The sequence below is a fragment of the Salarias fasciatus genome, chromosome 1 (assembly GCF_902148845.1).
Source record: "Salarias fasciatus chromosome 1, fSalaFa1.1, whole genome shotgun sequence".
Taxonomy (NCBI): domain Eukaryota; kingdom Metazoa; phylum Chordata; class Actinopteri; order Blenniiformes; family Blenniidae; genus Salarias; species Salarias fasciatus.
The window spans coordinates 16,567,008-16,583,398 of record NC_043745.1 but is presented as its reverse complement, the minus strand read 5'-3'; the positions used below and the strand labels follow the sequence as shown (position 1 = coordinate 16,583,398).

The window sequence follows — 16,391 nt, the reverse complement described above, 5'->3', positions numbered from 1 at the left end:
CTTATCTGACCTCTCCGAGGATGACCTTTCACCTCCCAAGACAGGCCTTTTGTGTCCGCTGATCCAGAGCTCATGGGAGAGTGCGTGTGGGAGCCTGTGTGTGCATATGTGTGTGTTTCGGTGCACTGCTATTAGAAGCATAGGCCACATCAAAGTCTGACTTGAGCATTGTTATCTGAGCTCACCTTTGGCCCTGCAGTCATGAGACGTCCGTCAAACAATTGCTTCTATGCTCTGAAAATATTGATGATATACACTCCTGGCAGATTTTATCAGCGTTTCATGTACTTTAACATTGAGGATCATCAATACCTGTTGAGAAATGTCTTTTTTTTGTGGCATGCCAGAAGATATCTGTGGATATTTGTGCTCTTTTGTGTTTCGCAGAAAAGCATGAGTGTGGATCACTGTACAGTGTGTGGATTGCATGGTGCACAGACTTTCAAGGGATCCTAACTACAGGTTTGCATGTGTGAGGTTGTGTGTCTGAGGGTGGTTGTGGTGCAAAGGGGGTCTTCGGGGTCATAAAACACCACAATAGTGTCCCTCTCCCCAGGGTGAAAGAGAGACAGAAAGAGAAGAAGAGGAGGGGGGAGATGAAAGGATCTCCCACTCCCACGTCAAATAGAGAGGATGAAGGGGGGTGGAAGAGAAGGGGTGGGGTGGGATGGGGTGGGTCGTAGGGAAAAAGATTTGGCAGGCTTCTTTAAAAAAAAAAAAAAATAAAATCATGGCTTATTTCTATCACTCTGCCTCGTGTCTATCTTCTGGTATGTTACAGGTGTGGTGGGTTTGGTTCCAAACACATTCAGCAAGAATTTTCCAGTGATAAATTCAGGATGTGTAAAGCAGTGAGGGTCCGTGTGCGGCTGGAGGCTGAATACAGAGACAAACACTCTGAGTGAACAGCACAAATCCTGTCAATGAATTCCTTTGTGTAGTTTGAGATCGTAGAATTAAAAAGGTTTGGATTCAACTGTGTTGTCTGTATCCTATACTGACGGAAAGTTGTCACTTTGTTGCTCTAACAGTTCAGATCAGTGTAGCTGTTTTATTTCCTTGTGTTGCTGCAGCAGCGTACCAGACTGCCTCAAGAAGAAGGAGCTTGAAGTGGTTTAGGATTTGGGGTAAAGATTTAGTCAAAAGGTGGAATACGCCTCTCTGCTTTGGTGTCCTCTCTCTCTCAGTTTCCCTCCCTGTCTCCTCTTGCTGTGGTTGTAAAAAGATCAATCTGTTCTTTGGTGGAAGGTGTGATTACTTCCTCTGGCTGTATTATAACAGAGCTTTTTTTGTCTCCCATCCTCTGTCTCTCTGCAAGGTGGTGCAAGGCTTTAAAAGTCTGCGTTTTTACATATGAAAGTGTGGAAGCAGAAGGTGGCGAGAGAAAGGTGTGTGTGTGTCTGTGTGTGTCTTTTCTCGAGTGTGAAGTGGGTGTAAAGAAGAAAGATTCAAGCATTCTTTTTTTTTTTTTTTTTTACAGACTGTTACATGACATGGTTCTCCTGCACTGGAGGCCCGGTCGATGGCGAGACGTGAGAGAGAAAGAAAACTAGAGTGAACTGTGGAGGGTCATCCTGTTGAGATCAGCAGCGCAGCTTCATTCGGTAAAGAAAAAAGAGCTTATTAATGGAGTGACAGGAATTTAAATGGCAGATGTTTTCAAATTAATTATAAATCTAAGTCTGGTTTCATTTTCTTCCCTCTCAATGAATTATCCTTTAAATCTGAACTCTCTGCATGAACAGAACAAGATATTTAAGATAAAACTAAGAGACTGATCTATAAGGTGAAATATTCTGTAACTATTAGAACTTGTTGAGTCTGTAGCTGACAGTAAACCTTTGCTTTTTATGCCAGAGCTCAAGAAAACACAAAAATAAAGAACTGAGACACCTTCATTATTTTAAAAATGTTTTTTTTTTCTATCTGGTAAGAATGATTATTTTTATTTTATGAATCTTTTTTTCCGACATTGGTTTTCATTCGCTGGCTTGAAACCAAGTCAGTATTAACTAAGTTGTCAAAGATGAACACAAAGAACTCCGGTGAGCTAGATTTCCATTATGCCACTAAAATATTGGAGCATAATGTGGACAGGAGTGATGAAAATGCGCGGCTGTCTCCAACGGTGAAAGGAAGACTACGTTGTGTTGATGAAAGATGAGAAGTGAGGATTTATTTTGGCTGCTGTGGCTTTTTCTGCTAAAAGCTGGTGACTCAGGCTGAAGACATGTCTTCTAAACTTTGTGATTCAGATGGAAGAATAACATGGATGTCGTTCCTGAGATGCAGTGAAACAGCATATTACTGTGAACAATGATGGAAGCTCTGTGTTTTGCCAATCTGTAAACTGTCTTTATTATTGGGCTGATGTTTTCTGTGATTTGAAATGCTGCTGTAAGTGTCCTGCCTCTGAAAACAGCAGTGAAGATAACACTGGCAGCCTTAAGTCTGTAATCTGACAGGCTAGTCTTTTCATTAAGCCTGACCTGCAGGTTGCTGACTGCTCAATGAGTCTAATGCTGCCGGGATCGTCGGCCCTCTGCAGCTCTTTTGTGTACGTAAATGTGTGTGTGCGTGTGTGTGTGTAGCTGCCAGCATATGGGCAGTCAGAGGTTTAAAGCAGAGGGATTAAGTTGGAGTTTACAAGCCCACCTTGTTATTTGCCTCCTTACTGGCTCAGTTTACTGTGTGTTTGAGTTGGTCCTACATCGTGAGTTATTACTTTTTAATGCGCTGCTTCAAAACAGAAAAGTTTCTGTTGAATAGTAGATGAGAAAAGCGGAGTGAACTGGAGCGAACGTCAGAGTGAGAGAGATGCACGGGGGGAGAAAGTAGAAAAACAGAGAGAGGGAGTAGCGTCTAGGTCAGGGTGTCCTGACACTGTCAGTGCAGCTGATTTTATATTATGCTGTCTGGAAAGATGCCACTGTTAAAGCGTGTGTGCGTGTGTGTGTGTGTGTGTGTGTGTGTGTGTGTGTGTGTGTGTGTGTGTGTGTGTGTGTGTTCTCTCCGTCATCACATTAGTGTTGTGTGTGTCTGGCTCGAGTGTGCAAGGCTGCGAGGCAAAACATTTTGTCTTAACGTCAGAGTTCTTCGACATATGTAAACACAAGAGTGTTTTTTGGCTTTCGTATATCATCTGTTTTAAAGTAACGACTTCATTTTATCGCTGGCACCTTCCTTTGACTTGGATATTCAGGAATTAGCTGCTGTGTTTGATTTTTTTCTTCTCAAAAAAAAAACAAAAAAAAACCAAACCAAAAGTAGCAGCAGGAAAGAACCATCCATCGTTCTTGAAGCTTGTGCCGGTTAGAGGTTCTTGTGGATCCTGATGCAAACGAAGCTATCGGCTCGAGATTACCCCGGAGTGTCTGAGACATGGTCAATGTGTTGTTTCAGGGCACTCATGGGGAACTCTTACGCGGGCCAGCTGCGGACCACGCGCTTCGAGGAGGTCCTCCATAACTCCATTGAGGCTTCTCTGCGGTCCAACACTGTCGTCCCTCGGCCTGTTTTCTCACAGCTGTACCTCGAGACAGAGCAGCCGCTGCCACATAACGGTGAAGCTTTTTGATTTTAAAGCGATTTCAGATTGCATTGGTGACTATTTTCCCGTATTCTTTGCACACGGATAACCCTTTAATGCCCGTCATGTTCTCCTCTCGCTCTGTCTCCGCCAGGCCGAACAGAGAATGAGGACGAAGAGGAGGAGGATGGCTCCGAGTCGAACAGCCCTCCGATACCCTATCAGATGAAGCCCCCACCCGAGGGGTGCTGCACCACAGATGGCACGTCCTCACAGACACACACACACACACACACACACACATCATTGGTAGGATTAACTGTCCAAAAAAACAACGGAAAGTTTTTGTGATGCGACCAAACAAAATCTGTCTAAATGTTACTATTGAAAGAGTTTGTGTTTGCTTTCGACCCTCACAGGATTCTGCCAGGCAGGTAGAGACCTGCGCCTGTCCTCTCTCGCGTCTGACCCTTTGGAAGTGCCACCTGGGTTCATGCTGGTTGGGGTCAAGTCCCCTTCTCTCCCTGATAACCTTCTGGTGTGTGCCGTGGACCGCCGCTTCCTGCCAGACGAGCGGGGACGCAACGCTCTGTTGGGTGAGTCAGAGACGCCGTTTTAATTCTCCCCCGAAAATTACGGGAGCTCAGATTTTCACTCTTACGCGAATTCTCTCCTTGTGCGCTCAGGCTTCTCTGGAAACTGCATGGGCTGCGGAGAAAAGGGCTTTCGCTATTTCACGGAGTTCTCCAACCACATTAACTTGAAGCTCAGCACCCAGCCCAAGAAACAGAAGCACTTGAAGTACCATCTGTATCGAAACAGCCAGGGCGTGCTGGTCAAAGGGGCTCCCATCTACTGGAGGGGAACTGGTGAGTGTTTTGTCAAATATTTGGCTGCTGTACTGCTTTTCTTTTTTTCTATCATCATAAATGCACCAACGTCAATGATTATAGTGATGATTTGCTATTTAGAAAAGTTGATGCTCCTTTTTTTCTTCTTTTTTAGCAGCACACAGAGGAGTTCAGTAGACTGAAGGAAAATAAACACAAACTTACAGATTGTTTTCTTTTTTTTGGTGCAGTCTAACTGCAGATGATTCAGTGCCAGTAACCTCAGCTAAGCTCAATAAGTTGAGCCCAGCGCGGTTCTGTTATTTCTGTGGCGGAATGCTTAACTTGTACTAATTTATTCCCCTCAAAGCCAAATACACATTTATCACTGGGCCTGGGAACAAGGAGAAAGTGAGCACAGACCTCTTTCAGATGAAAGATAATCCTTTTCACAAATTTATTCAATCTTAAATTTCATTACCAATCCCTTCTTTCTCTCACCGTTTCTCCTGATTAGAGAAAAGCAAAACAGAATTTTACTGAAAATCTCTGGACAATCTGGTAAACCATGGAGGTAAAAAGACTGAGTGCTGTCCAGAGTAATGAACTAACCATAAGACTTTGCAGGTACATACAGAAATATTAAATCAAGCTGAGTTCAGATGGAGTCAAAATAAAGAATGAGAGCCGCTGTAGGGCTGCAGCTGTGTAAAGTCATATGTGAAATTAATCTTTCCAGAGAGGGGAAAAATAAATCAATCCAAACACTTCGGGGGAAAAAATCTTTTAAATTTTGATGCATATTTTTCTCTCTTTCTTAAATACAAGTAATTCATGCTTTATTTTTGTTGCAGTGAAACACGATATTGTCGGAGTGTACAGCCAACCTGACCTATAAAAACACTCAAAATATTTGACTATGCTCGCAGCGTCTCCTCATGTTTCACAAATAGCCAGATATCTGAAAATGTATTGTCTAGCTGCCCTTTCTTTGATTATTATTCTTATGGTATAAGGCTTTCACACCTGTGCTGTGTTTTGTAGACGGCAGGATGAGACAGGTGAGCTCCAGCCTGACGGAAAGCCACCTGACAACAGACGAACAGCCACCAAACCAGGCATCCAGTCACGCGTCACACCCACTGGGCGCAGGTAACGCAGACGTAACAGGGTCAGAACAGTCGATCGGATTGTTCCTGGAATATCAGTTGTCTTGGATATGTAGCGGTGAAAGACGCAGTCCTCTCTGAAGTCAAGAGACATTAACGACAGGACAGAGACCTGAAACGAAAAAATTAATCAGTTTGGATTTCCCTTAAATAAAAGCTGAAGAAGCTTTGTTGAAGTTCACTAAATTTTTATTGTTTATTCACATCTGTCCTTTGTGTCTGGAATCAGCGGGATCACATGTGGAGCCACAAGTCGCTGACACGCTGACAAATGGTAACCATGCTGTTCCCTCCGCCGTTCAGTCGTCTTCACATCAGTCTGGGCCTGGGAGACCCTCAGCTCCAGGTATTATTGATCATAAACACTGCTGACTTCTGCTGTTTACTCTTGTTTTTACCCACAAGTATGTAAATATGTCGTTTCTGAAAAACTAAACCCTTACTATTATGCTCCCATTAGAATTTTTACTTATTTTACATCATTCGTGTGACTGAAAGCACCTTAAACATTTAAATGATTACTTGATTGCTGATCACTCAGGGTGTTTAACTATTGATTGATAACTGAGTCGTTCACATAGCTTTCAGTGCTCATGTCTGATGTTTAGCGCCATCATGTTTCTATAGTTTTAGCATATTAAATAACCCTTTATATGCCTCTTACCAGTGCTTTTACTGTTTCCTCTAATCCACATCAACATATTGATAATGCTTACATCTCAGAGCTGCGAAAAGTTAAGCTCTCACTACCTTTCTAACGTGATATAGTAAAAAACTAAATCTGTACGGTTGAAGAATCTCATTTTTGCTTTTGGAGGACAACTCACAAAGTAGCTTTGGGTGCTTTCTAAGTTTTTTCAGGATATTTGTTGCCCATATTTTCACGACTTTCACAGTTTCTGTTACCCAGAGTTCTGATCTGCCCTCTGGTGTGCTTTTAAACGTGGTCAGTCTGCCTGTCTGATGTCATTTTGCCCTCCTCTGGATGTCTTCACACCTCGGATCTGAAAGAAAGGGCTGTGTGTGTGTGCATGTGTGTGTGTTATAACACCCCCTGTTTTACAGGAGCTGGTGAACCTCATTGTATGGCGCCCTTTGTTTTCGCCGCTTTCATTTGGCAACACTTGGGGCACTAAACTTCCAGCTCCTACCTCCCTCTTTTCTCCTCAGGCTGTCTACTGTCTTTCTCGCTTCCTCTCAGCCTGTCACCTCTATAAACCAGGGCTATAAAATTCCCTCTCCGTCTCATCTCTTTTTCTCCCCTCCTCTGCTTTTTCTTAATGAAAAGCTTCCTTCCTGTCGATGTTGTTGTTTTTTTTTCATGGCCTTTTAACAAGTGAATGTTTTATGAGTGTCAGTCATTTCACCAGAAACCAAAGAGGAAGAGACAAAATGCAACTCATTTTCATTACTGTATCGACACTTTACCAATTGAAACCATTATTTGCTCGGTTTCCTGTATCAGCAACACTTTACAGGAAACAGTTACTGAAGAAAATACATAAAAATACTCAAAGGAAAGACGCTACTCCAGCAATTATCAAATAGTTACAAAAAAAAAAAAAAAAAAAATCTACTAAAATTGAGTGGAAATGGAACCTCAATGCAGCAGAGAAGTTTCACTAAATTATTTTGTGTGTCATACATTATGATACAACAGGTTATCTCCATGCAGCTTCTTAAGTTTACTGTAACCATCAACTTATTTTTATCTTTCAGGTCCACATGCGAATGCAGGCCCTCCTAAAAAGAGACACAAGGGCTGGTCACCGGAATCATCCGCCAGCAGTCTGGCGGAGAGCGCTGTGAAGGCACCTCCGTCGTCATCAGCCTCGTCCACAGTGACCTCTGTGATCACAAATGGAGCCAAATCAGGTACAAACGGTGATTAAAGATAAACGCGTGAGACAACGACGCACTGATAGAGTTAAAACATCATGTGGAATGTCAAAAAAAAACATATTTCTTTGCTCATTTATGTTCTTTGTTATTCTGAATGTACACATGTTGATGTGCATGTTGATTGGCTGTGCGCAGAGCCAGCTGCGTCGCAGAGTTCGTCTCAGGGGTCCTTGAGCTCACATCCCCCCTCAGAGCTGCCCATAGCAGTGCCTGATCAGCTGCTGCAGACCTGCAGGCTGCAGCCTGTCATCTTTAAAGGTTAGTGGATTGTTGAATTCACTGTTTCGTGATAATCCAATGGATTTTTTCTTCTCATTCTGGTTGAAACATCCATGGCGACAGAGCCACGGCCAACAGCACAGAATGCAGACCTTGTTTATAAGATGTTCATTCATTTCACATGGCTCATAAATAACCAGACCAAATTTTGTTTTTCATAAACACATTAATTTCACTTTCTGAAATAAATGATAGTTAATATTTTGAAGCACTGAACAGCTTCCAGCACCTGGAGCATCACTCTATTCATTGTGCAACCCTGACATTTGACTGGCTCAGTCTGAGGTTGAAAGTGTGTTCCTCTCCTTTCTGAGGCTCCTCTTCTGTTTTGCAAAACATGGCATAAAACCAGGAGTTGAATGTTACACCCCAAACATAAGACAACACCACTTTTTGAGACCAATTCAATTTTTTTTTTACTTCAGCCACAAGGCTGTTTCTTAACCTTCAGTTGTCTCACTGCTCCACTCCTCTTCATCCCCTTTTCTCTTTTACTCCTTGTTGGTTGGTTTGTGCCGTCCATCTTCTAATCCATCTTCTAATTGAGTCGTGGTACTCTCCCTGAAGACCTATGTAGTAATGCACAGTAAGGAATCAGCTGCAGGATCAGACTTTTTATGATTTACCAAGTCAACTATAAAAACAAGTGCCTCAGTTTTGGGGAATCCTGCTTCACTTCATCCCTCGTATCCGCGCGTTTGTCATTTCCACAGGTCACGGCTCGCTTCCTCAGCTCACTGGGAACGTGAGCGAAGTGCTCATCAGCTCTCTGCTGCAGAGTTGTTACCTGAGCTCACAAGCACTCCCCAGAGTCTACCAGCACTACGGCCCGTCCCCCATTCAGCCGCTGTCCACGGAGATGCAGATTCTCCTCACCGTCTACTACCTTGTTCAGCTCGGTCAGTGGGAAGTCTCCCAGCATCGCATTGTGCTCGCTCGTGACTGCATTAGAAATTGGTTTGGATTGTCGACTGTTTCTCTCACAAAGGCCCTGATCAGGTGCCCCTCATCGAGGACTTGGAGCAGATATTCATGAGGTCTTGGAGGGAGTCTCACCTCAGCGAGATCAGACAGTTCCAGCAGCCTCAAACACCAGGAGCCCAAGGGAGGCACTATGGCATTGAGGTGAGACGGGGCAAGAAAAACAATCCACATATTGAGAAAAATTGAAAGTCCGGTGACAAATGTTTCAAGATAACATCTTGTAATCGTATTACTTTCTTCACAGACCCCCGCCACCTTTCCCGGGCTGCCCCAGCACCTCTCGCTGCCTCCGCACAGCCAGCAGCCGCTGACTCCCAGCCAGCTGCCGTGGCTCGCCCAGCTGGCTGCGTCGTCTTGTGGGGAGAGCGTGGTGCTGCTAGCAGAGGGCGTCGGATCTTTGGCTCAAGGTCTCCAGCAGACGTTCAACAGATTAATGGAAGGACGACTCGAGAACACCAACTATGTGATGATCATCGTCACGAAGCCGGGACAGGAAACGCAGTCCTGTGTGGTCGTCACAGGTGGAGAGCTGGAATTCCATTTCGTTTTGATTGATTTGTCTCTACAAACTGTGTTTTCCACAGAGACATAATGCTGAATTAGGCCATGTTGAGAATGAAGACGCATTAATCAAACATTTGCATGAATTGACCTTTTTGCAGGCAAACATCAGTGTCGAGCTCTGGCTGAGAGCATGTTCTCACCAAGCGAGCGTCTTAAAGAAATCAGCCACCAGCTGTCCACCGGTGTTGCCCAGGACCTCATCCATTTCTGCAATTCACTTGGCCAAGGTCTGTGTGTGTGTCCTTTCAATATCACCACAGCTTGTAAAAAAGTGTCGGAGCTGTTTGAGTTAATGTCTTGAATGGCTTTCCCAGACGGCGATGTGGATTCCCTTCTGGACAGTGTCATTGTGGACAGCAACGAAGCTTCTCCTTCATCCAGCAGCCAGGATTCTCCAGAGGAGAAGAGTTCACAGAGCACACGCAGCCCGAAAGACACACACAGTCCAAAGGATTCACAAACACAGAGTTCAAAAGACTCGCTCAGCCCCAAAGACCGAGCTGCAAGTCCCAAAGACACTTGTTTAGGTGAGAAACATGTTTCCCCTCACTGTTATTCTCAATTGTTGTATTTTGTTTCACTGATGTTAACTGTTGTTTATGCCTATTCACTGTTTTTATTTTTACCAATCAATGTAACATCTTGAAGCCCTCTGAGGCAACTGTTGTTGTGATACTGGGCTATACAAAAATAAATTGATTGATTGATTGATTGATGTGTTTCTGTGCAGAATACTTTGTGGAGTGGCGTGAGGTTCGTCCCATCCAGCTTGCAGTGGCGAGAAAGCTGCTGTCCCACGTCTGTGCTATAGCCGACTCCAGCACGCAGAACCTGGATCTGGGCTCCTTTGACAGGGTCAGCTTCCTCATCCTCGTCCCGCCGTCTGAAGTCACGTTTCAGCAGACAGTTCTTCACCTCTGGAGCTCTGGTCGGTGTCTTTTATCACAAACGAAGATACTGGGAACGGTTGGGGTTGAGGTGATTCACTTTGATGGTCACATGTCCCTCGACTCCTCATCTTTCTTAGGTGTTCTGCGAGAGCTGGGGAGTTTAGATCAAGAGTGTGAGTCGCAACGAGAGGCCGAGCGTTTCGTGGTCAAAATGGATCAGAGTGCCCAGGGGCGAATTGATAATCTCATCCGAGAAGCACACAGTAACTCGTACACACTCTACATTCTGGTTCATGATCATGCCCACTGGGATGTGAGCAGGTGTGTGTGAGAAATGAAAATAAAAATGTTTAAATTACATGAATACAAGATCAAGGAAAGGTTAATTACATATGCTTACCTGGTTATCTTGTTTTTGTCCCTTTCTCCCTGTTAGTGCGTCCTACTGTAGCTCAGAGAGCAGTTTGGGCCTCGTGGACCAGCTGTTGAACTCCCGACAGGTCAGAGAGGCAGCGAACATCTTGATCCTTCACGTAACCTCGTTCCCCTTCGCCCTTCAAACACAGTGCACCCGCATCAGCCCCTACAATGAGATCCACTGGCCTTCTGCATACAGCAATGTAAGATCACTCCAGCTGTCCCAGAAACTCTCTTTCTGCTGTAACATACTGTCTCAATCCTCTAAATATTGTGTTTTCAGGACGTGGACTTGTATCATGAGAAGACCCGCTACTTTGGCATTTCTGAGCTTTTAGACTCCTCCTGTTCAGGAAACAGCTTGCCACTCATGCGCTATGACTCCTCTTTTGAAAGCATGGCATCCACTCTGGAAGAAAGGTAGCTCATAAATCCAGTCGATATAAATAATCAATTCCTAAATATCACATTTAAGTGACAATAAAACCATGACAGGATGCATTTACAGCTGCTCTGCCCTTGCTTCCAGATTTCCGAAGCTGCACAGCACTGTGATTCGCACTACGGTTTTGATTCAGCACTACTGTGTGGCTCTGATGGCTGCATCCAGCAGGATCAGCAGTTGCCACAATCTCCACAAGCACACCTCCGTGGAGACCCTGGAAATCGTTCAGTCCTTGCTGACCGCAGCTCAGCAGTGCCCTGCTCATCACGGCCACATGGTGCTGCTGCGGATCCCCTCCTCAGCTTTAGCGGCCTGGGCTCACCGGCGGCTGTGCAGAGTGAGGAGGCAGCTGGGTCTCGAGGAGAGCTTTGAAATCGTGATGGGAAACCCCAACCAGGCGCTGAATATTGGACAGACCTTCACTGATCAGATCAAGGTGGAATTGTATTTGTTAATCTCAGTTAAGCGCTGTGATTTCTTTGGATACACTGGGTGAAAAGCAGCACTATAAATACATGGCATGATCTAAAAGCTGCATGCTTTCTCTCCTACATGTCCTGCAGTCCTGGCTTAAGATCCAGGATACTGACTGGGTTCCTCGTACCTACTTGGAGCTGGAAGCTTTGCCCTGCATCCTGATCCTCTCAGGGACTGAGCCGCTGGGAGAGTCCCTGCCGAGGTGCACACACTGATCCTGACATTTCTATTCCATTGTCCATTTTAACTATCCAACTGTATGATGGTATATATGATAGCATTTTACATTTAACTAAAATATACAAATGGAAAACATTTCAACATGCACAAGCAAAGTCTGAACCACTGATTAACTGGAACCCACAGATCGCTGAAGTACTGCGACCTGCGAGTGATCAACTGCTGCTACCTGCAGCGGACCACCCTCGAGCAGGAGCTCGGGCTGGCTGCATATCTGGTGAAAGCCGAGTCGCGACTCCCGCACAACCCGGGACCAGGAAGTGACCAGCTGGAAAGTGACCCAGAAAAACTCAGCAGCACAGACAATGAGGAAGAGGAGGCACGAGACAATGGTGAGGCCAGACCCATTTAACTCCAGTCAGATTTGATGCTATTGGCTGATTTGTTGTCCATTTAAATGACATTGGCCCTCTTCTTTTATTTCCAGGGGAGTCCCCCAAGTCCTCCACACAGCCACTCCAGTCATGTCCAGACAGTGGAGCCCAAGATTCCCAACCTGCCCCCAGTGTCTCTTCTCCAAAAGTCCAGAAAGGGACAGTAGACACACATTCACAGTCACAGTCTCAGATTCAGCCTCAGGGTTCTTCCCAGACCTTTGCATATCCTCAGCCGGGCCCACACCACCAAACTCAGCCTCCAGGTCAAAGTTATTCCCAAGTCCAACCACTGTCCAAACAACTGCTGCCTCAGAGTCAAATTCAGCTTTTGTCCCAGACAAACTCTCAGCCTTACGCTCCACTGGTGCCCCAGCAGCACCCTCTCTCGCAGGTGCAAATTCTCCAGCTTCACCCTCAGCCGCTGCCTCCCGCCCGATCCAGTCGCCAGCACTCCAAATCCACGTCCTCTGGATCTCTGTCCCCACGATCGTCCTCTCCTCATCTCAGCTGCTCCTGGGCCAGAGGAGTGAGTCGCCCACCTTCAGTGCTTCTGCCTCGAGCACTTTATGACATTATCACAGCCAGCGACAGCAGCGGGCTTCCACGATGTACGTCTTTCTTGCCACACATGTCCGTTGCGTGGGCCAGCAGCTTCAGGTAGGACAAAATATCTCACATCAACAATTTGACATAGTTCCCACCTTATACAGATTGAACTAAATGATCAGTGCATGATTTTCTGGGTTCTGTAAACAGTATCTCCCTTTAACAGTGATTGAAGTGATATATTTTCAGACTGAACTGAACACATCCAACAACTGAGACTTCAAATGAAATGAAAGCAGAGCTGCTTACTCTAAGGTCACACAGCAAGTTAAATCTCACATTTAAGAGCACATTTTGATAGACGTCCAGAAATTTCACAATTGAAGATTATGCTGTTAAGAGGTGCTAGGATCTGTTGGTAATAAAAACCTTTGTAAGGTTTTGCTTTAAAAGTTTTAAACCAAAAAAATAAAATATATTGTCTTTGATATTTAATATCTGTTAAACTGTCTAGCTTCATCTGCTCATGCTGTTGATGAAGTCATTTGAATAAGGAGTGAAATAGCTTCTACGGCGTAAAGTCCAGTTGATGTGTTTCAGTTATTTCATTAAAAGAATATCACTTTTGATCTGTAATTGTTCCTTTTTTTTATGTTTTTTATAATAATTGTCACCCGTTAGATGCTTTCTATTCCTGTCATCATGGATGGTGTTTTCTGTGTGCAGGCCTTTGCTGAGTAAAATGATGACTTGTACAGAGCAGTCGCTGTACTACCGCCAGTGGACAGTCCCTCGCTCGAGCCACATGGACAGCAGCAATCGCACCGAAGGACGAAGTGACAACTTTCACCCTCGCAGGCTGCTGCTCAGCGGACCCCCTCAGGTATTCCCTCTCTCAATAACTCAAGCTTTTATTGTAGCATCTATTGTTTATTTACATGTTTTCTGGGGTTTTCTGTGTTCAGGTGGGTAAAACTGGAGCATATCTGCACTTTCTGGGTATTCTCTCCCGGATGCTGATCAGACTCATGGAGGTGGATATCTACGATGAAGAAGACATCAATACCAGTCAGTATATTTACAACAGAAACCAGAATTTCTTACCTGTATCTGAACTGTACTGGCTAAACTAAGCTCTCTATTCATTCTTTTATTTCCTAATTATTTCCATGTTGGGAATAATTTTCAAACACATTAACTTGGGTGTAACCCCTCAATGTTCCATGTGTTTAGGTGCGCAGGTGGAGGGGGCACAGTACCACCCACCTAACACTCTGTGGCCTAATCCAGACATCATGAGGACGATGCCCTTTGACTACGCCATCCACGACCCCAAATACGACGACATCAGCTCTGTGTATTGCCCCAGATTTAAACCCAGTGCTGAAGGTTAGCATACTGTGTGTTAGTCTTGGCTGTCTCTGCAGAATAACGTTTTGTCCTTGAATACTTTCTTTTTTTTTTCTTTTTTTGAGAAAGTTGTCTTTTTCTTCTGCAATCTTTCCAAGGAAATCCTGTGCGGCAGGAGGACGTGTTTCTGCGAAGGCGGACTTCTAGGATTAAGCTTTCTAAGTACGCAGCCTACAACACCTATCATCACTGTGAGCAGTGTCATCAATACTTGGGCTTCAACCCCAGATATCAGGTCAGCACAAAGTCAAGCACACAGTCTAATCAGTAATACTCAAAGTGTGTTTAAAGGTTTTTATGTGACGACCGTCTTGTGATCCTGAACCCAGATGTACGAGTCGACGCTTCACGCCTTCACATTCACCCACGTGTCACTTGGAGAGGAGATCCAGCTCTACTTCATCATCCCAAAGTCGAAGGAGCACTACTTCAGCTTCAGCCAACCAGGAGGCCAGCTGGAGGGCATGCGGCTGCCGCTCACCTCTGACTGGGTCAGTTCTTCTCGAGTGAAACCAGACGTCTGATATCAGTCAGATCATGTCGTTATGATGTTTTCAACCTCAAGTCAGTGAGAATTTAAATGTGCAATATAAGCTTAAATGTGACCTAATGTTTATATTACTGTTATTTCACCATGCTTAAAATAAGAGTAGGAATCCATCTATCAGTTAATCAGAATTTTTTTTTTTTTTTTCATTTTTTTAAGCTTGTTTCCTGTTGATGATTTGTTGGGTCAGTTGTGTAATAACCCAGACAGTCCACTAGGTGGTGCAACTGGCTAAAATATGGTCTAAAAGTTGTGCGGTTCAAGCTCTCCACTTCTTGTATTACTATAATTATTTTTATTTTTTTATTTTTCTTATTTTAAGCTTTAAGGAGTAATTTTTCTCTTTGATCGTTTCAGAGCCCAGACAGCATCAAGAGCCCAATCTTCACCCCAACCACCGGACGGCACGAGCACGGTCTGTTTAACCTGTACCATGCAATGGATGGAGCCTCACATCTACATATCCTCGTGGTCAAAGAGTACGAGATGGCCGTCTACAAGAAGTATTGGCCCAACCACATCATGCTGGTGCTGCCCACTGTCTTCAACGGAGCTGGGATTGGTACGGTTCTGCGGATCAGGATCGATTCAGTCCTTTGATTTCAAATGGAGACTGGACTTTCTGGTGCATTGACAGACTAAATTATCAATCTCTACTTTGATGCTTTATACAGGTGCTGCTCACTTCCTGATCAAAGAGCTTTCCTATCACAACTTGGAGCTGGAACGCAGTCGACGTTTGGAGGGAGGAGGCCCAGCAGGAGACGTGTGGCCCTTCATCATCCTGGCGGACGACTCCTGTGTGATGTGGAACGCAGTGGATCTCGATGCCCGCAAGTGAGTTTGAGCTCATTTTCTGCATCAGTTTCCAAATTGTTGAAAAAAAAAGAAAAAAAAAAAAAGCTGTTTCTGTGTGTGAGATGACGTGACGTGGTTTTCACAGCGTGTGATTGTTGATTTCTTGCTGTGATCAGTGGTCCTGTGGAGCACGCCGTGTCACTGAAGCAGGTGTTGCAGCACATGGAGGCCTGTCCGGACCTCGCGCACTACGGTCTGTGTGGCATCAGGAAGTGGAGTAGCCGGGGAGGCACAGGTCAGAGGAAATCTTTATAAATGAAACATAGGAAAAGGGCATTGTTTAACCAAGGGGACAAAAGATCAGGGACGTATTGAAAATAACTCACTTTGTTTACAGAACATTGGACAGACTCAGCTGTCTGTCATTTGCTGGCCCACTTTGGAAAAACCTTTTACTATTTAATAAAAATGACTTTGAAATAGTTTTTTGTTTGGCTGATGATTAATAAATCAGGATCATTCTGTAATTTTATATTTTTTTTGTGCAATGGTTAGGTAATGTTTTCTTTTCCTTTACTTTGAAACAGGCAATAAACAGCGAGAGCCGTTCTCCAGAGGGCACATTCACGACTTCCTCCTGCTCAACGTGGACCGCAGTCAGAACGTTCAGTACGACCAGAACCGCTTCACCTGCCACGACGTGGACTTCATCCTGAGGCTCCACAGCGCCGGGCTGCTCGTCTGCAGGTTCAACACCTTCAGCGTCATGAAGAAGCAGATCGCCATCGGAGGATACAGGACATTTATTATCAAGACCAAGGTAGAAGCTGAGAATACAGAAGCAATAAGCTCTTTACCACACATCACAGTAGATGTTTTTGTTATTTTGTCATTTTTTGTTTAGCAAATATGTATTTTTTCATTTTAAAAAATCATCCATTTAGAGTGATTTACAAAGATCCCTCTTGAAATGTGCTAAATTGCACG

General features: G+C 44.5%; 1 protein-coding gene across 1 annotated transcript in view; it reads left to right on the top strand.

Moving 5' to 3' along the window:
- The first annotated feature begins 3,409 nt into the window (after positions 1-3,409).
- greb1 (growth regulating estrogen receptor binding 1) overlaps positions 3,410-16,391 on the top strand; it is a 15,055-nt gene continuing 2,073 nt past the window's right edge. Inside the window, exons 1-31 of the mRNA XM_030092165.1 lie at positions 3,410-3,563; positions 3,684-3,791; positions 3,949-4,125; positions 4,216-4,398; positions 5,404-5,511; positions 5,758-5,874; positions 7,248-7,403; positions 7,566-7,688; positions 8,423-8,608; positions 8,698-8,834; positions 8,938-9,214; positions 9,356-9,484; positions 9,572-9,784; positions 9,988-10,185; positions 10,285-10,468; positions 10,584-10,767; positions 10,848-10,984; positions 11,094-11,445; positions 11,573-11,688; positions 11,853-12,058; positions 12,154-12,383; positions 12,552-12,760; positions 13,376-13,532; positions 13,615-13,717; positions 13,883-14,038; positions 14,158-14,294; positions 14,389-14,550; positions 14,964-15,168; positions 15,281-15,443; positions 15,581-15,699; positions 15,992-16,224. Of these exons, the coding sequence (XP_029948025.1) occupies positions 3,410-3,563; positions 3,684-3,791; positions 3,949-4,125; positions 4,216-4,398; positions 5,404-5,511; positions 5,758-5,874; positions 7,248-7,403; positions 7,566-7,688; positions 8,423-8,608; positions 8,698-8,834; positions 8,938-9,214; positions 9,356-9,484; positions 9,572-9,784; positions 9,988-10,185; positions 10,285-10,468; positions 10,584-10,767; positions 10,848-10,984; positions 11,094-11,445; positions 11,573-11,688; positions 11,853-12,058; positions 12,154-12,383; positions 12,552-12,760; positions 13,376-13,532; positions 13,615-13,717; positions 13,883-14,038; positions 14,158-14,294; positions 14,389-14,550; positions 14,964-15,168; positions 15,281-15,443; positions 15,581-15,699; positions 15,992-16,224 (5,319 nt within the window). The remainder of the gene's footprint in view (positions 3,564-3,683; positions 3,792-3,948; positions 4,126-4,215; positions 4,399-5,403; positions 5,512-5,757; positions 5,875-7,247; positions 7,404-7,565; positions 7,689-8,422; positions 8,609-8,697; positions 8,835-8,937; positions 9,215-9,355; positions 9,485-9,571; positions 9,785-9,987; positions 10,186-10,284; positions 10,469-10,583; positions 10,768-10,847; positions 10,985-11,093; positions 11,446-11,572; positions 11,689-11,852; positions 12,059-12,153; positions 12,384-12,551; positions 12,761-13,375; positions 13,533-13,614; positions 13,718-13,882; positions 14,039-14,157; positions 14,295-14,388; positions 14,551-14,963; positions 15,169-15,280; positions 15,444-15,580; positions 15,700-15,991; positions 16,225-16,391) is intronic.